Here is a 26,634-nt window from a genome sequence, read left to right as displayed (position 1 = left end):
TATATATATATATATATATATATATATCAGAGGCAATTTCTCTATTAAATATAGGAAGGCCAAACCTCTGCTTTAAATTAAGTAAGATTATTGGTAAATATGCATTGTGAAACTTAATAACTTTAGGCTTTAAGGCACATTAAATATGTGCTAAATTGCGCCTGATATCATATTCTGCATTTATCAGCTGTTTAATCCGCTCTTCTGCTCTGGACTCTGCCTGTCAGCCTCTATGTGAAATGTGAAGTTTGAGGTTGGTCTATTGAGGTAAGCAGCAAGAAAGTAGAGCCCTGATTGGATAACAAGCCAAAATACCGGTACGTCACTTCAAGAGAGGTTAAAAGTCTTGGAGTGTCTATGGATCAGGGGTGGGTGGTGTAGTAGGAGGCTCAATGCTGATTGGCAAAAATAGATAAGGATTTTTGACTGAGGGTGGCCAGACAATGAAAAGGCTACATCATAAGTCGGAAAATGGTGAATGGCCTGTACTTACAAAGCATTTTTTCAAGTCAGGAGACTTGACCAAAGCGCTTTACACTACATTCAGTCATTCATTTATTCACACACTTATGGTGGCAAGCTACATTGTAGCCACAGCTGCCCTGGGGCTCACTGACAGAAGAGAGGCTTCCATACAGTGGCGCCACTGGGCCTTCTGACCACCATCAGTAGACAATGCCAGTGAAGTGTCTTGCTCAAGGACACAAAAACAATGAAAGCCAGATCAGGAGCCTGAACCATCAACCCTTTGGTTTCAGGGCCAACTCCTACACGCCACGACGCCACTATCGCCCCCAAAACTGATCATGCCGTCAGAACAGTCATCTTGTTCAGAACTCTTGCCATGGTTTTTTTAAGCACAATATATTTTCAATGTTTTATGATCTTTTGGTGTGGAATGGTGAGCAGTTTTCAATATCTGATTAAAAAAAAAATTATTTAGAATATATTTAGACAATGCAGGGACGTATTAAGCACTTTGAAAGGAAACTGAAATGAAAAGGATATATGCATTAGAACAATAATAATGCTACAATAAGGGGAAATAATGCTGGCATGTTGTAAGGTCTATATATTTTCCTATATTAGTTTTGAAATTTCTTATTTTATTCTTAGGTTGAAGCTGTTAGTTTACTATTTCATTTAATAACAGATTAGCTTTCTTCAACTGATTGAAACTATAAACCAAAGGAAACCAGTCTCATTAAGCTGATTACTTGGTGAGGCCACCTAGTCTGTTTCTTCTCCCTTTTATCTGCTCTGAAGCTCAGAGATGACAGCATTGAGTTTGGTGAAATTCAAAAGTTCAAAGGAATAAGCCTAAAGGAGCCATAAACAAAAGGAATATAAAAAGTAAAACTCACAGATAATAAATGATCCCGTGAAATGAAAAACAAACAATGAGCTTTAGAGTTACAGAGCTAATACAACATTGAGCAAGAGACATATGGAGAAAGACAGACTCTGAGTTAGACAAATTGAGCTACATCATTTCCGTCTCCCTCTTCTGTTCCTCTATGGCAAACTCCTTCCCTGACACACTAATCAGGTGGCGGGAATGTCTGACAGCTGCCTTCAGGGCTGATGTAGTGTGTTCAGGTGGAAGCAAAGGCTGCATCTGTCCAGCCAATTATTGGCCCTCTGTTCCCAGACACATAAACTCATTCTTTTGCCACTGTTGTTGCTGTGATTCATAAACAGGGGACGCTGTAGTTGCTCAGGCAGCTGTTGTCTCTGAACCCGGATTGACATTTCTGGTGGATTTGGACACCAATACAGATGCATAACACCTGGTCTCTCTCTCTCTCTCCCTCTCTCTCTCCAAGTCATAGTGGTAGTGCTGTGAAATTCTATTCATGAGGCTGATTCATTTTCATTTTTGCATGATTTTGTCATAAGTACAATTTTACCTTTCAAGTTTATCGAGAAAATTACATTTCTTGACTTTGAAAACTGAAGTCTTTTCTGCCACCTCACAGTTTTGAGCATTTGGCGGCTTTTTATCATAACCATAAAAGGCTTTTAACTCAAGGCATGCGATTGTGACCTTGTATGACTTCTAATGCACCTGCTTTTATCACATGTCAAAGAAAAAAGTGTTACTACTTTCCTGGAAGGATCAAATGATCTGGCTCATTTTATATTTAAATCGAATTCTACTGGTTGAACATACCAATAATTTTAAGCTAATAAGATGCAGATCTACAGTAACACACAGTGGAATGTTTCTTATGTTTAACCTTTCTTATTGTGTGAAGGACTGCAGTTTTTTTCTTGTATGTTGAAAAATGTATTGCCTCTCGGTCAGAAAAGCTCTTTCATTTGAAGGTTCCTAGAAAAATCTTGGTGGCTTGTCATTTCATATGTAACTCCAGGAAAGAAGCCTTTTCTGAAATCTAACTGTAAAATTGTGCCACTGCTGATAATGTTAGATTTCTACACCTTTACAAGTTCAAAAAGTGATTGTGAGAATAAGATTTTTCCAGCAATTTTTACATCTTCTACTCGTTGAGACCAGTCTCATATTATTCCAATTTTTCAGTGATACCTAGAGTTACCAGCATTGCTAATTTTATTTTTTACATCTAGTTTGAATTGAAACCTGTCATGTTTTGCCGTCTTTCTTTGGATCCTGGAAATATACAATTACAGTACAATCATCTGGTCTTTGGAAAAAGTATCAAATAAATAACAACTGACAAACAGATTCTAACGCTGCTTTTTTTACAGGACCTTAAATATTGAACTGTCAAAAATATCACTAGACTATTGAAACACATTTTCCCAGATTAATTCAACACTTCTATTTTCAAAGAGTTTTTCACTGATAAATGTGATAATTTGAAGATATAGTGGAATATTTTAGCCAAATTTCAAAAATCCTCTACTTCTGGACATGCTTTACCCGCTCCCGAGAGGGAATGCCTATTAAACGCGTGCGATAGCATGCATGAGCCCATTTCTCCTCATGCATGCTCTGTTTAAAAGTTGCTGTTTCACTGCCTCTGCTGCTCACTCATAAAAGATTACTTTCCAAAAGAAGATTTGCAATATTTCCCCTATGTCAGACTCACCACCGGTAAGGGAAAATGGGGATGAGCACATAGGATGGCCTTACGTATACATCACCAGAATTCTTTACAATTAGGAGGAACACTTATTTTAAAGATCCACCCAAAAAAAGAACACGCTCCACTATACCTTTAAGTCATTTAATCCATAACTGGAAACAAAGGATAATTTCTGTTTTGCATATTCATTAACTGAATATTGTGACAATTGGGGGCTGGACATTGACACACTTTGTTGCACCAATTGAAACAAGAAGGTCCGAGTTTCAATTCCCGGAACTGAAGTCTTACTGCATGGGGTTTGCATGTTTTCCCTGTTCATGCATCTGTTCTCTTCAGGTATTCTGGTTTCTTCTCTTGGTTGACTAGCGTCTCTAAATCAGTGTGTTTTTGTACCTGGTGGTATTTATCTGCCCTGCATTGGACTGGTGACCTGTCCAGGGTGTATCCACCAGCCCCCTGTCACCCTGACAGAAGAGAAACAGCTGAAGATGGATGGATATTCATTAAATGCTTATATTAGGAGCACATTGATTTTATATTTTTTTTTAAAGATTTTAAGAATTTCTGGTTTAGGATTGAGGCTCACAGCACCGTTCGGGCTTTTCTCTCTTTCAAATAAAGGCAACCAGTGATAAATATAGCTTGTACATTATGAGGCAGTGGATGCGTATTTCTGGTTGTACATTTATTTTAAGATTTGTAGTAACATTTTAACTCCAAAGGATGAAAAAGAGCATCTGAGTAAGTGGTCAATAAATCCTAATTTCAAGCATTTAAACAAACCTGTAACAACAATTATGTCACAAGATTTATCCAGCTCCCTTAAACTAATGTACTACTTCCTTTATTTGACAGTGGAAAAAAGCATTTGCTGTTTAATTTGACCTCCTCTAGGTTCAGATAAGGCTCTGATTTGGTTATACCTTTTGTATCTTACACCAAGGTGTAGTGTAAACTTGTGGATGATGTCAAGATCCAATGATCTTAGGTTAGAAAAGACAGCCGGCCGATAGGTGTTTAACTGTTTATGACATTTTCCATTTATTCACCTCATGCTCTTGTTGCCAAAGCAACAGGCTGAAGTTAGGATGACATCACAGAGATATTTTTTGTTTTGTAAGAAACACAGATCACAGGAGTGGAAAGGTATATGACAAATCCAAACCAATTGGATTAGGCATTAGAAAAATCACAGTATGTTTTAAATTTCAGTGTGTTTCAGGAAATTTACAAGTTCTTGATTGCATAAACAAACTTTTGTAGGATTTTTTTCTAAACATTTGTTTTATATGTTTATTAACAAGCCTAAAATGTATGTTTGGACTTTAATATATTTTCTTTACTTCCTGTATTACGTTTTAGATTGACCAGCTTTAGTTTTTTTAATCCTTATTTTGTTCCTACCTATTAACTCCTTGCGGAAAGATTTATCCTTCCTTTCTGGGACTGTTTAGATTTTGGATCCTGAAGAGCTCTGATCTTGGTAATATTGGTTGATATTTGTTAATTTACTGTATGTTGCTGTCACACTGCTTCTTTTCTACCCTGTACTTCCTGTTCCGCATCTCATGTTGCCATAGCAGCAAACCTTTTTCCTCTCCTACACATTTTTAGCCTTACTTTCAGTCCTGCATAGATAATAAATAGAGAGCTACTTTTAGATTTTAATTACAAGCTCATTAGTTGGGCATAGGTATATCCCTGTATTTTACCTATTGCAGGGGGGGCCTTTTTTGTCTCCTGTCTCCACTGTGCTCAGGCTGGTTTGGATCATGGACAGCAATGTGAGCATGCTCTCTACAGCCACTGATTGTTCTGTTCTGTTTTTCTCAGACAGTAATTAGTACCCCCCCAATGGTCCCCTCTTCAAACTTTTGGAAAGGGGGTTATTTTAAAAACTTCCAAGCTCGACATAAGTCTGTTATTTCTTTGAAAACACATTACTTAAACTTGGAAAAGTACTGTGGATTCCTCCTACTCTTTTACCCCCTGCAGATATACCATTAGGTTGTTCCTAAAGACCGGCTGACGGCTCTCTGGTACATGACAAGCCTTTCATCATTTTTTAGTTCTGAACCAAGGTCACAGCAAACTTATATGTTGGCTTCTGACTTTATTTAATGTTTTTCTATGGAGTTCAAATTCCTAAAGGAATGTGGGGAGTAAGATTACAATGCTTAAGTTTTTAATTAATAATAGGTTCTAACCAGGAATTAATCAAGTGCAGTTTATTGGCCAATAATTAATTTTTAAAAAGCCACACCTACTAATTCTATTTTGGCTGATATGGATTTTTATTTTATTGCTGACCCTAAGCACGTTTCTATTAACCATCAAACTGCAGAAATTGTAATTATGGAGATAAATTTGCGAAATGAATGATGACTGAATAAAAAGTAATTTATTTCAGACAATTTTGACAAACAACAATAAATGAATCAACCAAATGCACACAAAATAGACTGGTTAACATCAAACCAAAAACCAATTTCCAAACTAACTAAATTCACATGAATAGAAGCAAAACCATCCATCAAATACACCTGTCGGTATAGACATCAGAGAACTGAATGGATTAATGAAAATTCTCATAAAAGGGGTATGAAGAGGTACAACTTACTTATCATACCCCCTCTCCCTCTAATAGCACTTAAAGTAGAGTAACATACCTTTTCCTTTATATTGTAAATGCTATAGTAACTCTAGAATTGTTAAAGGTATCATGGAGGATTTTTTAAAAGACCCTCCCTCTCCACTTAAAAAAAAAAATATGTGTGCAAGAGCTTGCACAAGCCCATTTCTGCTGATGCATACCCTGTTTAAAATATGCGGTTGTCAAAGCTCATACAAGCGTACTGTGTAGTTTACAGCGGGGACAATATAGTAGACTTTATAGCAAACTCAGTTAACTGACCTTTCGGACAGATGATCACTGCTTTTTGCTCCGTTGGTCACGTAATTCCTCCTCCCCACGGTGCCTGCACCATCTTTGTTATTAGTCGCCGCTGTCGGGTAGCGACAGCCTATGGCGACAGTGCGCCGCTGAGACAGTAAATCTCAGAATGCTTTCCACGCAAAGCATTCTGGGATATATCTGCCTCTTCTGAGGCCTTTTTTTTCTTCTCACACACTTCGTAGAGACTTTTTCTCTTACGACTCTCTGCAATTTTCAGAAAAGAAAAAGAAAGGTGAGCTTCAATAACTGGCTGAAACCGTAGCTCACCATGCACAGATAAAGAGAGCTAACAGGGCGAACACATAGTCGGTCTTACATAAACATATCACCAGAATGATTGACAATGAGGAGGACCACTTATTTAGATGATGCACCTGGAAATAAAAGATCATCCTCTATACCTTTAAGCAGCTCTGAATCTTCCAAAACATTGTCAAGAAGGATAAAAAGTGACCAGAAGAAATTGTGTCCTACTCTCCTTCTCTGTGGTTTATTGTTTAACAAGTAACAACAAGGACTTGTCTCGTAGAGCACCTGCTTGCTTTCATTTTTAATTTAAACCAATGCTCCTTTTAAACTGAGTACAATGGTCTTTTGAGTAATAATGCGTCTTACAAGGTCACACTTAAGTTATATTTCCTGCCTTTAAAATTGCATCCCTGTTACTGCCGATGGTTTCTGGACATGCTGTAAGTACCTGCAAAAAAAGGGTAATTATTTACTGCACAGTTCACAGTGCTATAATTGGAAACTCTATTGAAGCTGTAAATACAGCCCTCGCCCCTCTGCTGTCACTGCAAGGGTTCCTTTTTTCAAAGTTTGGCCAGCCACACACATTATTTACCTGGCTTACTGTCAAGTCGAGATTCAGTTTTAAACGGCTTCAAAACTACCAAGAAGAAGTAAAAGGAGCGTGAGGCAACTACTGCACAGAGGTTTTAGTTGATGTCCTGCTTCCTGGCTCACTGCAGTGAAAGGTCGATAGAACATCGCCAACTGCTGCTGAGGAATGGTCAGCTACACATCTCTTTTACGACATCATGAAAGTAAATGGATTTGTTTGGATCTGCACCTAATTTGAAATGCAGCAATGAATCAGCCTGTTACAATGTAGCTGTGAGCTCCGAAGTACCTTCTACAATAGGGAGGGATCCCACTTGGGTTTTGATAGAATAGTAACCTAATCTATTATTGATGAGTACACTCTTCCTCTGTTACTTTTTGTTTGTTATTAGATCCAACAGTGTTTGTAGATTTATCTTTTAGGATAGCTTATTAGTAATGTGTAGAATGTTGGTTTTTGAAGCAGCTAATAGGATACATGGGCTTTGCTTTTCAAGCTTTCAAACATGTTGCTATTCATATTTTTTAAAGGCAAGAAATACATTTGCTCACAAAAATGTGAGAATTGTTTCCTGCATTTGAAACCAACCAACCCAGATGAATACTTATTTCAACCACCTTTTCAGCAATGACAACTGTAAATCATTTAGAGTCCTTTTTGCTAAATAGCTTAAATTTAATCAGATTGGATATAGTGGGTCTAAGCAGACAGGTCTTGAAGTCTTGTTACAAGGTGTCTTTGGATGTAGGTCCTGTCTTTTATGTTTTGATCTTAGTAGTTTAGCTATAGTTTAGGTTGAATGTTTTGTGTTTTATTTCCTACTTGTAGATAAAGCTATACCTGGTATTTATCTCCAAACATCTTCACAGCAGCACTGACTGGCTTCCCTGGAACTGCTGAAGGAAAGCCTCCTTAGAGCATGATACTGATGCTGCCATGTTTCAGGAATACTGGAGTGATGCATTTAGAGTGAGGTTTATCATTTGTGAATAAAACATTGAATCCTTTATCCTTCTCCTTTCACTTAACAATTAAACTATTTTTGGTTTGTCTTGTGTTATCACATGGATTCCCATTTGTATGGCTAAGTTAAGATGGTATGGAACCTGCAAAGCACTATTCATTTGACATTTTACATAATCCTAAGGATCTTAAATTGTTCTGACTTAGCATGTAGGTTTCTTCTACAGTAAATGAAAACATTGAACTTTTCATTCTGTAAAATGCTCTATGGAGTGTTATGTGATTTATTGGATCCTCTAACACCAAGTAGGCATATACTACAGTTACTTCGATATATTGACAGGCAGCATGTTTACAATGTGACTGAACTAAAACAGTTAAAACTGAGATCCCTTTCTTTTATCTGCAGGTTAACAGGATTCACCATCCCTCCTCCTGTTACAAGTTCTGACTCGGTTTTTTCCTTGAGGCTTACCAGTGACTTTGCAGTAAGCGCTCATGGATTTAAGGCAGCTTATGAAGGTAAGAACATCATCATTTCTTTTCTTTGACTCCTACCTAGCCTTTTACATTCAATAGACTACTCCTTATACATGGGCCCCCATTTATAGGATAAATCCATCAACATGGGGAATAGAGACCACTTATTCCAGAGAGAGAAAGGTGTGATCACACTTAATTTATCTGATTTTCTCTGGGACCTCACTCTTAAATTACAGAACACTTAGCCACTTGAATTAGGCAAATCCTTCTCCTATTTTCTAAATCAACATCTCTTCCCCCTAAAATGTCTTGCTACCCTAGAGGTGCATCTAATATTGCAAAGCAGGTGGTAGAGGGAATTAGTTTAACTAATTGATGTACCAAAATATCTTTGTAAAAATAAAGCTGTTTGTTGTGGAGGAATTCCTACAAATGAATCATCCCTTTGTGATCACAGACCTCTGGATCTGGTGTAATGGTTTGCTTTTCTGTTGTTTTTCAAGTCCTGTTTGTCTTCTTGTTTTTTCTCTCATTCCAAGTTTGCTATATCTCCCTCCTTCTTACCCTTTTCATTTCTTTTCAAACTTAATGTTCTGGTAACTTTTTTCTTCGCAAACAGCTTGAACCTTTAGTCTCGTTTCGATCAACCTCCCTACCTCTCTTTACTACATTCTTCTTTGCAAACCTGCCCCAGAGCTTGCCACTTTAACCTTCATCCCAGCCATCTACCCTATTACAAATTGTCTGTCCTTTGAATTCTTTCCATCTGTCTCTTTTCACTTATGGATTATTTTCTGTCTAAAAAACTAATCTGAAAGGCTGAAAACAGTAAAACTCAAGTTTAAAAATGTATTCTGTGGTAATTCATTTATGTTATTGTGTTGTTGGTTGAAATTAAAATAGAAGCAAGGTCGTCCTTTGATATGTAGCTTTACTGTAAATACAGTCTTTAGACAATGATTGGCTGAGTCAAAGGGATGCACCTGTAGGCTGGAGCAGAAGCGTGTGAGGCAGTTAAGATAGCCTTCCTGTTGAATTTACACCTAGGCTTTATCCCTCTGAAATTGAGGGAATCAGATCAATGCTTGAACGAAAGCTCTATCATGCAATGCAGTGCTTATCTTTTTTTCAGGATATCACTCATTTTTAAATTGCCTAGTGTGGCAGCATATCATCCTGATCGGAGCATAAATTCCTGCAAGTCCAATGCCTCTTTAAAATGATGTTTAAGTCACATCAGTTATGTGGTTTATACTTTAAACTCAGAATAGAACACTATAATGATAAGTTGCTTCATGAGTTAGAAACTCATATATGTGCATATCATTAAGGTTAGGACAGCCCATTCTAGAAGCTTATGTCTTTATGATTAGAACACCCTTAATGTGTTTAGGATCATTGTTCTCAGGCAGTACCTAATGTTAAAAAATTAAATGGAGTTGTTAGTACAAGGTGAATTGCTGACCTAAATTCTATTGAAAATGTATGAGATTTTCCTAAAAAGGTAATGAACGAATTTCTAATATAAAGTGTGGTCAAATTTCCATCTAAAATTACAGCAGACATGGGTTGGTTGCTGCAAAACTAATGTACAGTATAGAATCCCTGCAACTTGCTTTTGGGCGTTTCATTAAATATGGGGAAGGGATAATGCTTGTAGTGAGATCTTTTGGAATCGTACAAGATTAAAAATCCAAATAAAATAAAATCAAAGTAATAATGGTACAAATTATTCTTATATCAAAACAGTGGCGAAGTGTTTTGTATTGCATTATATTTTGTGATCGATTTATTGTTTATTTAAGTGTTTAAAAAAATGCATTAAGCAATTAAAAAAAAATATAGAATTAATAGTTAAAATTCAACCCATATAAATAATTTTTTAAAGAGTTTTAAAAGCTGACATTGATCAGTCTTCAAATGCTAAGTAGCAGAGTAGCCCTAACAGTAATCTTGCTGTGGGCTCAGAAAGAGGTCAATAGCAAATCTAAAGCCGGGCATACACTGTAAAATGTTTTGCCCTTTTCAGGCAAATTTTCCAGTCGTGCGTACATTTTTTTCAGTTGGGCCGAGTTTCAGCCTTATCTTGCGTCCTGCATCATGTAGTATAAAGGGGGTAACGAGGGGCTATCAGCCTTCCACAACCACCTCCCAATCAGGAATCGTAAGGTCAGGAGAAAATCAAACATGTTAGAAGTTCAGTCAGCCATCGTGAGGTGTTTTTGGACAAATCCTGCTGCTGAAGCAGAGCTACGAGCATCTACGAGCCGATTTACCAGAACCTCGAACACTGCGCATGTGCAAACAAAGGAGTTCTTCTTCTTCTTCTTCCAGATTGACGAGTCTGACCAGCACCATCTCTCGGCGCTGAGTCCGATGGGTGGTTTTTAGACATGCATTTTGAGCAGGTAGATCACATCAAAGCATCTGGCCACACAGTGTGAGAACATACATTGTGAGCTATGAACTTTTAAACCCTGCGATTTCATCATACAATTTGAGTATGTGGAGCTTTTGGAGGACCCAAATGCAGAGATGAGGGAGGCAGAGATGAGTTCTTGTCGGTTACATGTCTAAAAGTGGCAACTGAAGCAAAAATCTAAAATAACAAATACAGACCACCAAAAATCTGGGAGACATCCAGGAAAATACAAATGAGGAGCCAGGAAACAACGAGAAACCAGCAAACAGTGACTGAACATGAGGCGTATAAATGGGAGACTGAACAAAGAACAGGCTAATCAGCAGATCGGAGCAGGTGTGGACAGAGGAATCTAGGTGGGAGCTTGGGGGAAAAAAACTGACACAAGAAGGCAATCAAGAAATACCTAAGAACTCAAATACAATCAAAAGTAACTAGAATAACACAAAATGGAAATGAAACCAATAAAACTAGAATACACAGAATGACATCAAGTATCACTGAAAACTTAAAAAGAAAACTTAAACACAACAAAAAAGTGCAGTCATTAATTGATCTATTAACTAAAAATAACATCTTAAAATCATCTCTGAACATCAATTCAAAATTCAAGACTTTGAGTAACATATTTGTTCTGGTGAGGACACCAGCTGCTGTATTTTGACCTTGTTTGTGGGGGACAATGCTAATATTTCTCCAAGGTTTGGTCAATAAAAGGGATTTGGAAATAGATCTTAAGTTATATTAATCATGAATATTGATTGCTTTAAAAATGGCTGAACAACAGTTAAAGTAGTAACCAGGGGAACCAGGAATTAATATTACATCAGAAGATAAAAATGTGGAAATATTTCTTAAAAGTCTTGTTGTTAAAAAATTTGATAGAGAGGAAGAAGACTTCATGCCCTTAATTATCAAGTGAGATTGATAGAGTGGAAGAAGTGAGTCAAAAATCTTCCTTTTCACTGAATAATGAGAAGAACAGTTGGAGGAGAAAATCTGCTCTAATACGTCAGAAAAAAAGAGCATAAGGATGCCCGTCTTTCCACCGATGACATTTAATTCGTAATAGAAGAATAATAAATTAAGGAATCAGTGGTCCTAAACAGTAGCTTTTGATTGTGAGGATAAGAAGCAATACGTTGGGAGAAATATCCAGCATTTCTTTTTTTTTTCTTTTTTTTTACTATTTTATGTATTTTTTTTTGTTGTTATTTATCATAAAATAATTGGAACTCAGATTAGATCCTTTCCATTTTTGCTTGGCCTGCCAAAGTGTCCAAATAAATCATAAAACCCGAAATTGATTCAGACATTTACTGTTTGCTATGTCTGTACCTACAGTTTTGACTGACACTAAACATATCAGGAATTTTCAGATTCCTTTTCATGTATTTTACAGTATAACATTGACATAGCTCAACACCAGAGTATCCACAGTGTTTCTTTGACTTTTATATTACCCCAATGGGGTTTAATACAAGTTATGGAAAGGGAGAGAGAGATTTTTTCATTGTTTGCTATCAGCAATTACTCCTTCTTGTGTAACTAGCTTAAGAAAATATAAAGGATTGTAAGTGAGCATGTTGGACTTCTTTAAGTTAATAATTTAAATACAGAAAAATGGCCGAACCACATCCATAAAGTATTTGCTATGTGCAATACAGAGCCTCTCACTGCCTAAGCCGTTTTTGTTAATGTTAAAGTTCTTAGGTTCGTCTTTCACATGACTATGGATGTGCTGCTCTTTCTTATGACAAAAAACTGTGAGGCGCTTTAAGGGTGTTAGAGATGATTCAATCTTGACCAGAATTGGATTTTAATCTTTCCTCTACAAGGACGCAATGAAGGACACATTCAGACTGAATCTAATTTCTCAATTGGTTAGTCGATGAATTGAGCTATTCTGTGAAATGTTTTAGTGATAAGAACGTACCTTTGAAACTTTTTTGCTCGTTTAGAGAACAGTGATGGCTGCAGAGATGCTTAAAGGATTCAGTTGCTTTACTTAAGTGTTGAGCCTTTTATGGAATGCAGCCTGGCAACGGAGGCTAATGCTAAGATATTTGTATATATCTGACAAATTCTCCATACAGCATGGACTTGACCTTTGGTGATGCTGGCATATATTTGTAATGTAAGCATTGCAGGAAAAAACCTTCTAAGATAGAACCTGTCGATTTTTAAGACATCTGACCCATAAAATGTGAAATCATCTTTGTTGCCTAAATCAAATTGTTTGTGTCACTGCAGATTGTCCGTTGAGCCAGAAAAGTGTTTGTCTGCATGTAGGAGCATGTGTTGTTTACCAGCTGCTTTGCAGTAAGATCTTACACAGCTTCAGTCAAAACTCTTTTTTTTCCTCCCCACCTGCATGAAAACGTCTGCTCATCTTAGCAACCAGTGAAGCATCTAGCTGGGAAGTCAGTCTACACAGGCAGCTCCTGTGGGAAAAGTGTGTGCACAACACTGCGACTCCGTCAAACTTCCATCTTCTTCAAAGGGCTACAGAGTCATTAGATATACTGCTGAAATAAATAGCTCACCCCAGAGAAATCTCAAACTGAAATTCCTTATTCACTAGTTCACATAACTCACTCCTTGCTACTGTTATTCAGAATAAGACGAGCCAGACCCACTTCTATTGTTTGAGCGTTTAAGTTGTGTGTTTTATTAAATCCTGAAGCCATTTAATCATTTTCACTTTCTGGAGTGTTTGTGTTTGAAAAAGCTAAACATGATGATGAATTTATCATCAGTTTTTTTTTATGTATTCCCCAAAAGAAATTTAGGTTGGTTACAATATGATGCAGTGCCAGATTGATGTTTCGTTTGTTTTAGGAAAACCTCAGTTTTGACATTAAATTTTAGCTTTAGGTTAAGTTTTTTTAATATGGAACTATCCTTCTTTGTTTCCAAGCTGCTGTTCTTCCAGGATTCATTTAGGCTGATCTTTAATTTGGGGACTTATTGTTATCAATATTTTTATCGAAATGTTTGAAATTAAGTGCTCATTGTTATCCATGGTCCTATTTTCCCTGAAATGCAACGCTAAGTTATGCTGAGTGCGTTTAGACCAAATCTTTCTGATGACCTTCTCTGACACTGTCTATATGTTCTATGTACAGTATGTTTTACTAGCACCATGATAGGAGACCGTGTCATGACCCAATATCAGAGCTGTGGCTACAATTTAATAAGTTCTTGTCTGATTGTCTTCAATATACAGTTTTATTAAATGCTCCACACTGTTGGTAAAAATGTTGCCCCAAATGATAAAGTTCCCACTTTGTCTTAAATAATAAGGAGTTTATCTTCATGCAATCCTCAACTTTTATTTTATTTTCCTCTAATCATGGTGATTACAGAAGATGTAGAGTTACAATATCAGTGTAACCAGTGGAGGAAAGTTTATGTGATGCATATTTCCTCAATCTTTGTTTGACATCCTGTTCCTCAGAGTAACAGAACAAAAGTAGACCAATCTTTGTTTAGCATTGGGAAAACATAGACAATTAAATCCTTTAAAGGTTACTATGACCACATAAATTATTCATAACATACTTGTTTTTCCCTCAAAATATCTTTGCCTTTTTATCGTGTTTTAATTTAGCCCTTTGCAATCTCCTGAAACATCTGGCAGCTAAAACTAGAGCTCCCTTTAAGCACAAAGTTCGCAGGAGGAAATCTTTAGTGTGAGTCGTAAAATAAGTTCTGAGATTTTTTGTATGGTCTCAGAATGTTTGAACACCTTTTGTTCAGCATTTTAACTGCATTAGACAATAATAAAAAAATAAATAAAAACAGACTCCATTCTAGACGTTACACAAAACTATGTCACAGTTTATAATCAGCTTATGGGAGAGATTTTAACAGTGAATTACTTACTCAGCTTTTGAATTATTTTTTTTTTTAGTGGAAACAATTCTGTAATCATTTATCATATTTTTTTCTTTTATAGGTTCTTGAGTCAAACACTGAGTTCCATCTTTTTAAAGATATATAGGGCTTTAATGTGGTGCTTTATCTGTCAATGGTTCAGCTGTTATGAAACTAGTTAAATTATGTCTATTAAAAATATTTTTTCAGAAATTAAAAATATGCTTGTAACTATGTAACTACTTCAGAAATTAAAAATATGTATGTAACTATGCTTGATTTGTCTTTGATTTGTGTTTTTATTCTACAGACTTTATTAACTGTAAAGCCTACAGACTAACCTTACAGTCTGGATGAGACCAACTCCAGTTCTCAAGAGATTGTTCATATTTAAGATACATCCTAGCTCCCAAAATGTTTAATTGATGTCTGAATTAACTCCTAAGTATATGCAAGACTTCTGCAAAGACCTGGGAAGAAGTTATTCGTTTAAGCATACAACTGCAGCATCTCATGCATACATATATATATATATATATATATATATACACTATATTGCCAAAAGTATTTGCTCACCTGCCTTGACTCACATATGAGCTTAAGTGACATCCCGTTCCTAATCCATAGGGTTCAATATGACGTCGGTCCACCCTTTGCAGCTAGAACAGCTTCAACTCTTCTGGGAAGGCTGTCCACAAGGTTTAGGAGTGTGTTTATGGGAATTTTTGACCATTCTTCCAGAAGCGCATTTGTGAGGTCGCACACTGATGTTGGACGAGAAGGCCTGGCTCTCAGTCTCCGCTCTAATTCATCCCAAAGGTGTTCTATCGGGTTGAGGTCAGGACTCTGTGCAGGCCAGTCAAGTTCATCCACACCAGACTCTGTCATCCATGTCTTTATGGACCTTGCTTTGTGCACTGGTGCACAGTCATGTTGGAAGAGGAAGGGGCCAGCTCCAAACTGTTCCCACAAAGTTGGGAGCATGGAATTGTCCAAAATGTCTTGGTATGCTGAAGCATTCAGAGTTCCTTTCACTGGAACTAAGGGGCCAAGCCCAGCTCCTGAAAAACAACCCCACACCATAATCCCCCCTCCACCAAACTTTACACTTGGCACAATGCAGTCAGACAAGTACCGTTCTCCTGGCAACCGCCAAACCCAGACCCGTCCATCAGATTGCCAGATGGAGAAGCGCGATTCGTCACTCCAGAGAACGCGTCTCCACTGCTCTAGAGTCCAGTGGCGGCGTGCTTTACACCACCGCATCCGACGCTTTGCATTGCACTTGGTGATGTATGGCTTGGATGCAGCTGCTCAACCATGGAAACCCATTCCATGAAGCTCTCTGCGCACTGTTCTTGAGCTAATCTGAAGGCCACATGAAGTTTGGAGGTCTGTAGTGATTGACTCTGCAGAAAGTTGGCGACCTCTTCGCACTATGCGCTTCAGCATCCGCTGACCCCGCTCCGTCAGTTTACGTGGCCTACCACTTCGTGGCTGAGTTGCTGTCGTTCCCAAACACTTCCATTTTCTTATAATACAGCTGACAGTTGACTGTTCTGATCATGCATGATCATTCTTGTGGTCTTTTATTTGTCTCACCACTGCTAATGTTTATAATTTTGATGTAGTGTCATTTTAAAGAAAATATTAGGGGAGATAAATAGATCACAATGAGTTATAGGGAATGAAAGCAAATACTTTATGAAGAGAACTTAAAAGGCCTATGATGTTTCATATAATTCTCTTTCTTTCCTTACATCTTGATCAGTACAAACTTTTTTGTTGGTTCACCAGTTTATGTGGCAGGAAACTGAACCGTCTGAGAGTAGGAAATGTTTATATTATGATTATTTTTATGTTTAAAAGCTATTTTCCTCAAAGGGGCTCCTGGTTTACTCTTGTATGCTCCACCAGTTCCTGGAACCAATCCAGTCTGGTCTAGCTTCCTGACTCCTTTGGAGATGGGTACTTCATAGCAGGAAAGCTCTTTCTTTGAAGTAGGAAAAAAAAGAAGTAAAAGCTATTCACAGCTGGATATAGCTTCTGCAGTGCATAGAAGCAATAAGACCAACTCTGACATTGCAAAAAGGAGCTTAGAAAGGTCTCTGCTTTCTGAAGCCACGTTTAGTTGCTGCAGCATTCAGGTAGGTTTCATCAGGAGTTTCCTTTAAAGGTTAATAAGTAAGTGGATTTGGGTAATATTTACATTCAAATTGCCTTCAGATAAGTGACTAACTTATCTGAAGGTGACTATATATCTTCCATGTAGCTGAAATACTTAACTTTAACATCAAATACACAAATAATATTAATTCTTACAGATTTCTATATCTATCTATTGATCCTTCAAACATTGATCAATGTGTTCAATAGTCTACGGGATTCATTCATTGTTGGTTCAAATAATTAAATATAAACAGATGGGAGATGTCAGAATAATTATCTCACAAAGCTGCACAATTTTTCAGTGTTCAGCAACAAGTTTGTGAGGAACTTTTCATCAAAGAGTTTTATGGTGATAATTACATCTAAAGTAAATCATAAAATCAAAAATAAACCAACTGTTTGAGTGAATTAATAAAAAAAAAATGTTCCTTGTTATGAAAATTGAAGAGAATGTTGAGAACTTCTGTCACATTTTTAATGTTTTCAAATGAAAATTATTAATAAATAAGATAATAACAAATGCATTCTGACACTCACAGGGGAAAAATACTTGCTAAGATGAACACTAGTCTGCTCTGATTTTACCCCAAGATTAACTGTTAACACTTGGTGTCATGTTGTAAAACATTCAAAAGTTGAATTAAAGAAGCCATCCATCTCTGTGTTTAGGTTTGAAATAACTGATTAGCAAATTAATTGGAGGGATTACAAAGCATGCCTAAAATGGGTAAAAATTTGCCAGAAGGCTGTGGTCACTCAAAGCACGGAGAAAAGAAAACTGTTCTATATTAAAATTACACCAATGAAAGTTTTTCAAGTTATTTTCATCTTTTCTTTTTTTTCTTTTTTACAAATTCTAATTTATCTTTGAGAAGTATTCTATTAGAAAAAGCAACATAAAAAGCAAGAACACTTGAAAATTCTTTGGTCTGTTTTTGAGCTCTTAATAATTAACAAGAAGAGGAGAGTCAATGTCACAGCAGGTGTCATAGAGAGTAGTAGCTGGAAAAGGAGGGTTTGTTCTATTTCAAGGCAAGCAGAAAATTCGTTGTTCAGATTCTTTCACACCGGATCCCTAGCATTACTAAAACAGCAGTGTCTGTTTGTATTCATTTGAGAATGGAAATCCTTTACTTTAACTCTTAGGTTCTGTAACTCTGCCAACTTTTCCAAATTCAGCAAAGTACATGACAGAGTTTGAAAGCTCAAAAGGATGAAACGGAGCACCTTTCCGTGATAACTTCAGACTTGCTGTACCTGTTAAAAAAATAATCCTATCTTCCAATTTGTACTTACTTTTACTTATTTGTACTTATTTGTATTATACTTATTTGTACTTACTTTATACTTTTTTATATAAACACTTGCACTAAGAGCAGCTTTATTTTAATCAACTTTTCCCCATTTAATTGGTTCCACTTAACCTAATTCCCCTAAAAATTCCCACTGGAACATCCATACAACTTCTTTTGTTACCGTGACATTTTACTGCTTGCCATACATGTTCCTGATAAGTCGGTCACAGCTAAAGTGCCAGGCAGCTATTCCTGGTCACCAGTGGACTCTTTGTACATTTCTACTTTAGATTAGTAGTCGTCAGAAGATAATATTAAACAAATCTTAATGGTATAACTATGCTACTAAGAACAAATGACGTGGAACTTAACATGCATATAGATAAATGCAAACATTAAGACATCTCCTATTTTTCAAAGATGTTTTACATGAGCCACACCTTTTGCTTCTACAAATAAATCCTCCAGGGGTATGAAAATATTTGCGTTTGGCTGTATGATTTATTTCACCAATCAATGTCAAATTTCCTACTCAAGCATATTCATATCAGACAACATGAACACATTACTTGAATCTGGGTCATCACATCAATTTATCTGGCCATCTAGAGAAAAAAAAAGTCATATGTCATGAAGCAGAAACACATGTTCTTTTAAAGTGTACAGAGTGGATAAAGCTGCAAAATAAATTGGAGTTAAATTTCATTTTTTAGGGGTTCAAGCAGCTCTGATAACATAAACGTTCGTAGATATGAAAATGAGTTTGACACCCTTGTTTTATAGAATTAGCTAAATACATCCGAAGCATGTTTTGGAGCAAAGATAAGAGTAGAGTCAAGTAGTATACCCTGGTTTCTACAGGTTGGTATAACCTGACCAATGCCCTCCACGGCGTGTTGTCAGCTCCTTTCATCCTGATTTAAATGCCAATTTTGATCAGCTTTCGAGTTAAAGCAAAGAAAATATCACACAATTTTTGGACCTGTGCACTTTGGGTGGTATATGGCAAGTAAACTGAGAGCTAGGTCTATACTATTATTGTCAGTCCTGTATAGTTTAGAAATGTTCTAGATAACACAAATGAAGCCACAAATAGAAAAACTACACAAAAAACAAAAAGGAACACAATTAAAAAAAGTTTATTTAAATTTACCTTTGTTGTTCAGTCATCACAAGGAGGTGTTCTTTGGAGAGTAATTTATGAACATAATTACATGCTATATATATATATATATCAATACATACATTTGATTTGTGGAATGCAGCGAGCATCCTCCCATCCGTCCATCTATCCATACATTCATCCATCAAATGTATTCTTTCGTCTGCATAAATTATTCAGTTCTTTTTGGCTTAGTTATTACAGTAAGAAAATAAAGAATATTGTGATTAAATATTAAAATCATATCTATATATCTATCACCCCTATGTCTCTTTTAAAGCCATTTGAATTGGCCTTCTCTTGGGCCTGTCACACAGGTTTAAAACAGAAGATTGCCTCAGCAGATTTTATCACCTGACTATATTTCTCATTAGCATTTTTACTTCCTTTGGCTTCTGTACATTCAGTTAATATACTTTGCTTTTCACTTAATTTCAACATCAGCAATAAATTCATGTTATCGAGTGAAATCTTTTAATGCATAGAGATGGAGAGTAGATGGGTAAATTGGTACAGCCGTCATTGGACAATATATTTCCCCTTCCTCATCTGTTTTAGCTTTATACTCTTTATACTATATAAATAAACAGAATCTTTTTTTGTGTGCAAAACCTGCCATGTCAAAATGACTGGTTTCCATGACTGGAAAGCTAGCATGTTAAACAAAATTAACAATTGCTTGTTAAGAAGAAAAATCTAATATTTGTTTATCATAAAAATGTTGTCTTCCTTCTTTATTTCATGCAGAGTTGCGAAGCAGCTCATGTGGAAACCCAGGAGTTCCACCCAAAGGCATACGCAATGGCACTCAGTTCAACATTGGTGACAAGATCCGCTACCGGTGTGTCACAGGCTACGTCCTGGATGGGCATTCACTCCTCACCTGTGTGACCAGTGCAGCTGGAGTGTCAGTATGGGATTTCCCAGTGCCAATCTGCAGAGGTGAGAATTCTTTATCACAAAAGGGTATGTTTTCTAATAATAAAAAAACTTAATTTTTAAAGTTCTTATCTTTTTTTCCTCCTACTTTTCCTTTAGTTGTACAATGTGGTTTTAAACGAGTACTTGATGTCATTTTACATTAGTGTTCCCCAAAGAAATTCAAAACTAAGGGTGACGAATTTATCCTGACCTCTCCTTACTAACTGCTAATTGTTAATTGCTTTTTAATGATTGGCAGATTGATGGCTATGGGATTGGTTTACATATCTGTTGCTCATGTACTAAAGCATGACACAACCCTTCATTAGAGCAATGAATATGTTTGGTATCAGATGGGATGGAAAGATTTTAATCATGTTGAAGGAGCTGATTGGAGATTCCATGGTTTAAAAGGTTAATTGAATATTTATCTCTTGAGGACAACTAGCTTGAATATATGAATGTTTTCTGTAATAATTTTGCAGCTTTTAGTCCATATGTTGACTGTGAAAGAGTGGAGGGCTGTACATCTCTTCTGCAATTATTCATTCAGTCATTAATGATGCATACTGCTGACATTTCAGCTTACAAAGCACCAAAGTAGAACTTTCCCACATGCAAACACTGCTCATACTTTTATGTGAGTATTAAGATTTTGCATGGTGTTTCCATTAAAGGATATTGTCACATAAATGAAAACACAGGTAACACCTGGAAGGAAAAGATTAGAAAACTTCTTAGAGCCTGCATCATTTTACCCATAATAATATATTTATGCACATGGGGAGTTAAATCTTCTATAGCATTTTATTTAGTGCAAAAGTAAAACAAATTTTAGTGAAAAAGTGATCAAGAGCTCTCCTACTAGACCATCATGTATGCAGAGTGAGAGAAGACACCACAGCATGATGATGAGTTCTATCTGACAGCAGGTTGATGAATGATGGGCAATGCTGGACCAATGCTCTCTAAATCATTTAATTTAATCATTTCTGTCTTTTAATGAGCCCATTTGTTCACAACTGACCCAGAAAATCATTAAGCATCATTCATTATTTTACTTTTGCATTATTTACTTATGCTGGACCTTTTCATTTAGCTTTTTGAGTTTAATTAAAATTACAGTTTTTGTCTAACTTTTCATGTTCTCAAAATTCCATAAACGCTGTTTCATTTACGTAAGATCAGGATTTGAAGCTAAGTATAGGGCCAGCCCAAATATGTATATGTTTTGAGGTCTATTATTGGAAAAATTGTTTTGCTCAGATATTTTATGATGGAGCTATGTACAGTTGAATGTCAAATAGACAACACAATTACAAATAGTATATTGTTCTACACCTTCTGAGCTAGATTGAGCCATGTGTGTCCTGAATGACAGGGCAACACGTCACGGTCAGGGATTTTTAGTATTAATAATGCATATTTTAGAGTTTTATCCCTGAGATTTAAAATATAACTCATTTAATGATTTTGATAATAATATAAACCTAAACCTCAGGTTTAATGAAGTGATATTAAATGGTAAAGTATATTTTAATTCACCAAAATTAGAGATCAAGTTTCAAATTTTTTTTTATATAGATGGAGAAATCTTCGGCACTGGACAATGGTTTTTGTGCATTTCTTGATAATCAAAGAATGGTATACATTTGGATGTTGTTGCAGATATAGTTTTGTATTTATTTATTTATTTATTTTTAAGGTTTTGCTGATACTTAAAGAGGCACAACACTTTTCTAAATATACTGCCACCTGTGGCCAAAAACACAGAAGTGCAGCACTCTGTTGCTTTTTTCTTTACTATTTCCACCTTACCTGGAGTTGTTATTGGTATCTGAGTAAATCTGGACGCTGGTTGCTTCTGATTGTCGAGAAAATCCATAAAATACACACATATTTTTTTTTTAACCGATGTATTTAAGAAGACAAATTTAAAAGTTTTGGTATAAAAAAAAAAAAAAAAAGAAAGAAAAAAACTGATTTCTGTAGCGTACAAGCACATTTGACTAGAAGTGCCACAAAAGCAGTGTCAATTGATGCAAATCTAATAATGCCTGCAATACGCTTTTAATGCATTGTGTTGAATTATATAGAACAGATTATTGGACATCCGCTTTGGATGGTTTCATCAGAAGATTTATTGTTACAGGATAAAAATAGGTTCAAAAGGAATTGCTGATCGGGACCATGCTTTGGAGCATCCGCTGCTGATGAAATACCGATGGTGTGCAGTTTAATAAAAAGATAGATTATACATAATAGGCTTTGACTAACTATAAAGCTGTTGTGTTTTACTTTACCTTAATGAGGGTTAATAATTTGAGTCAACTGCTGGCTTTTCTGCTGTAATAACCTCAATATTTGTAAAGGTGCAACGCAATTTTTCAGAAAATACAAAAATGACCTGTTTTTCAGAGAGTAAGCTTTTGTATTACCAGTTATCTCCAAAACTCCTGAAAATTCCTAACGTTGCCTACAAGCTGATAACTGACAACTTAAACCGTTCAAGTCTGACCCGATTCAGATCGGCCATAAACAATGTAGTATTATGGTTTAAGGCAGGACTCAAATAAACCTGTCAGCCCACAAGGTTGAAGCAAGTCAAATTCCACAATTTCATCTTTGATAGAGGAATAACAAGAGCATAAAAGCATAAGATGTTTTGATTTCTGCGTTTATTTCACTTGTTACCACATTTTTGTAGGCGGGCACTATGTGTTGCTTCTCCCAATCGGCTTAGAAAGTTCCGCTTAACGTCCCTTCTTGCCCTGAACAAAGTCAATGGGAGCAGTTCCAGATGAATAATGTCTGAAACTAAACCTGAAATCTACACATTTTCAAGCTGACCTGGTAAGCCAGAAAATACCTATTAACTTAGATATGGTACAAAAATAGAAGTTCAAAAGATAAAATTATTATTTTATAGTTACAAAATAAAAGTTGGGAGCTCTTATAAGTGCAGAAGAGCATAGAACTGGGAGGCGATTTGGTCTGGAGCTTTTTGAAATACTTTTTTTGGAGCTATGAAATTGTTTTCATTCTACAATTGTTCTCTGCTGTGCTTTGCTTTTTCTGAATAGCCCTGCAGTCATTCCATGCAGAGCAGCAGTTTCTGTGAAAAGAAGGCTACTTTTTCAGCTAATTTGTTAGTTAGCTGGATGCCTTAGATGTAGATGCAAGAAAATCCAGCTAATGGTTGTATTTGAAAGGAGTCAAAGATCTCCTTCACCTTAATATTTAGTGCAGAAACTGGTCAAGCCAACAGAGAAAAGTTTGGTATTAAATTTACCACAAAACGATAAAAAAGCTTGGCATATTTTTGAGACACAACGGGCTTAGTGGTTGGAGAAAGATGCAGATGAGGGTTCCCCTACCATTTTTATGGAGTGTGGTTACTGCTTTTGCCACGGGCCAGAAACATCCCTTATTTGTAAGACTGCACAGGCGCTGCTGGAGCCATAATCTCTGAACAATATCTGGGCCTGCTCCTGTATGCAGCCAGATGGTCTTTTGATCTTATTTCCTAGGAGATCCTGCCTTCTGCTGATCACTGATTGTTTTAAGGTAAACACGCAGCAACAAAAAAACTACCACCCCTGGTGGCAACAACTTTGATCGCTCTGGAGGAAATTTGGTCCTTTCATCTTTCCATAACTGTTTTGATTCAGTGACCTTGAACGATTTTTTTATGAACATGAATAGCATGTTAATCATAATTATATATAATATTTGACTTGACTGCACTAAAACAGCTTTTCGGGCATTTCAAAGGTGAACAATCTTGTGTTCGATAATGTCCCTAAAATTTAATAATGGATAGAAGGTGGAAATATTTTTCACAGACACAGGTTGAACCTTCATGTTGTTCTGTGACCGCTCATGTGTCCTGACTATTATAATATTGTTCTTTTGATCACTCCTTGTCCATCTGGGCATCAATTTTCAAGGTATGCTGAGTAACGGTGTTGAAGGTCTGTAATTCTCCCTGATATCTTGACTGCAGCAACCCCTTAGTTCTACCATAGTCACAGCTCACTTTCATACTGATTACCTATATCTCAATCTCACCCCAGAACTATCAACAAAATTGTTAAGTGTTTAAATTCTATTCTAAAACAAACAAATCCCAAAACAAATTTAGTTTTAGATGCTAAAAAATGTATATTCACATCTAGACATTTAAATAAAGAGTTGTCAGAATGAGAGACAGCTTTATTGCCACAAAATTACCTTTGGTGATCAAATACTATACATTGAGAAACATACAGGTGACATAAATGAGTTAATAAATATATATTGTGGAATAAGCAAATGAAATGTGTATAGGAATGATGAGAGAAAGAAAAAAAAAGTGCAAAGAGAAAAAACTCTAGCAGATGTAGTAACAACAATATAAAATTTCATTAATTAGGGGACAATGTCAGTGGGGGACCTGGGCCTTGTTAATGTGACTGGCAACAGACAGGAAAAAGCTGTTTTTGTGGTGAGACGTTTTAGTCCTAATGGGCCACAGGCTTCTGCCAGACAAGAGACTCTGAAACAGTTTTTATCCAGAGTGGGAGGTTTTTTTATAGGCTTCATATAACTTTAGAAAGGTGAAAAAGTCTGACAAAATAATGGTAGACTGAAACCTTCATTTAATGCGCAGTATGTTTTTATCTTTTCTAACATTGAAAAGGTGATAGACAAACAAAAAATTTAGCTAAAGGACCAAAAATATAACAAAATGAACAATTAAGAGCCACAGAAATGTTGATGCTTATTATGCATTACATCCCACATACAATATTTTGATCCCTTCTGTTGAAAGATTATCTTGACATTCATTAAACTATGCAATGAAACTGCAAACAGGAAACATCACGGTAACATGAGAACGTGGTCTATTAATGTGCTGTCATTTTGGCTGCCAGTCAGGCTTCAACAAAATAAGAACATTTGTCTAAAACAAACCTTTGTTAAAAAAAGGCTAAAGAAAAACATTCTGTGGTACCAACTGAGCCTACAGTGATGCAAAATGTTTGGTACAGTTTGTTCTTTTATAATGAAACTGGCTAGACGCTAAGGTTTAATTGAGAATCTGGATTTTAGAAATTAGCTTGCACGTCCAGTACAAAGTTCAGTAATGAGGTGATGTTGATTCAGGTCATTATAATTTCATCATGAAAATAGAACAAATTCTTACTTTTGTTGTGTATTTCTATTGTTTTCTTTTTTGTTATTATTATGTCTGGTCACTAATTACATCATCCTGTTGTTTTCTTACAGCCATATAAAAGTTGATGTGCCTAAAAGATGGCTATAATAATAAAATGCTCCACATCAATGAATATAAAGTAACATGAACTGTACCTTTGTACACATTATAGACCTAATTTCAGTCTTCAGCCTAACTACAATTTGATATGATGTTATAGAGCAACTGTTAGACATGCTGCAGAAAGAGCCACTGCTTTACATTAACATGGGACTATCACAAAGGCAGTACCTTAGATAGTGTTGAAAATTATACATGACTTCCTTCCTTTCTATCCTTGGGGGTGAATATTTCGAAGCAGAAAGACAAGTGCTTTATATCTGATCAAAGTCAAGGGGAGAGAGGTTTAATCCCTCCTCAAGTAGCATTAGATTACTGATGCTGGGGATGTAAATGAGCTCAACTAAAGCAACTCTAATCCTTGCACCATCTTTTTTCCTGACACCATTTTTTTAAAAGGCGAACCCATCTTCCTTTTTTTTTTTTTTAAATCAGAGCGTGCTCTATTGATTTGCTACACTGCCCAGCATTCAGTGGCCCTCTTTTGCTGATAAACAAAATTTGATAAAGCTGTACCTGAGATTTTATCATGCAACCTAAAAAAAAAGAATAGGCAAAGTCCTATTGAAGTGAAGGTATTTAAAATATTGTAGTTAACAAGCTCTAAGCCTCTGGCATTAGTTTGCATCTCATGATCACCAACACTTTGCACGAGTGCTTCTCTAAGAAAAAGAACACAAAACTTCTGTCTTGCATCTTTTGCATTATGAATTTCTTCAAAGCATTGCTTTAATTTTTTTTATTCACATGTAGAAAAATTTAGTCCAAGTGGCATTTTATGATCTTAAGTGGAAGTGAACTTTTTATTTGTCTTAAGTACATTTTCACTAAATTAGTGGGAAAGACTCTCCACAGATCATTGGACTTATTCCTGATAATCACAGTGTTTAATTTTCATTGCAGTAAGTGTTTCATATTTTAACCACTCAGGCAGAGTGTTGTCTTTTTGTAACCTTTAGCTAAATGCGATTACTCGAAATTATTTTGCCTCAAACACCAAATTCATTTACTCTCACTAACACTATTTTGAATTCATTTTTACTAATCAAGGCTGATGCCACATGAGCATAGCAGCTTTATTTTTTACATTCTTAATATTACTAGATGTTACTAAAAAAAGAAATGCTAGAACTGTAAATTTACAGT

At 36.1% G+C, this 26,634-nt stretch overlaps 1 protein-coding gene across 1 annotated transcript in view; it reads left to right on the top strand.

The window, feature by feature from the left end:
• Positions 1 to 26,634, top strand: part of LOC107102721 (CUB and sushi domain-containing protein 3-like) — a gene marked incomplete at its 3' end in the record, with an annotated part of 164,716 nt that overhangs the window by 15,213 nt on the left and 122,869 nt on the right. Inside the window, exons 3-4 of the mRNA XM_015402128.1 lie at positions 8,247 to 8,359; positions 19,995 to 20,189. Coding sequence (XP_015257614.1) covers positions 8,247 to 8,359; positions 19,995 to 20,189 — 308 coding nt within the window. The remainder of the gene's footprint in view (positions 1 to 8,246; positions 8,360 to 19,994; positions 20,190 to 26,634) is intronic.

The sequence above is a fragment of the Cyprinodon variegatus genome, unplaced genomic scaffold (assembly GCF_000732505.1).
Source record: "Cyprinodon variegatus isolate N-32 unplaced genomic scaffold, C_variegatus-1.0 Scaffold1304, whole genome shotgun sequence".
NCBI classification, from domain to species: domain Eukaryota; kingdom Metazoa; phylum Chordata; class Actinopteri; order Cyprinodontiformes; family Cyprinodontidae; genus Cyprinodon; species Cyprinodon variegatus.
The sequence above is the reverse complement of the archived record's forward strand: the minus strand, read 5'-3'. Positions and strand labels throughout refer to the sequence as shown.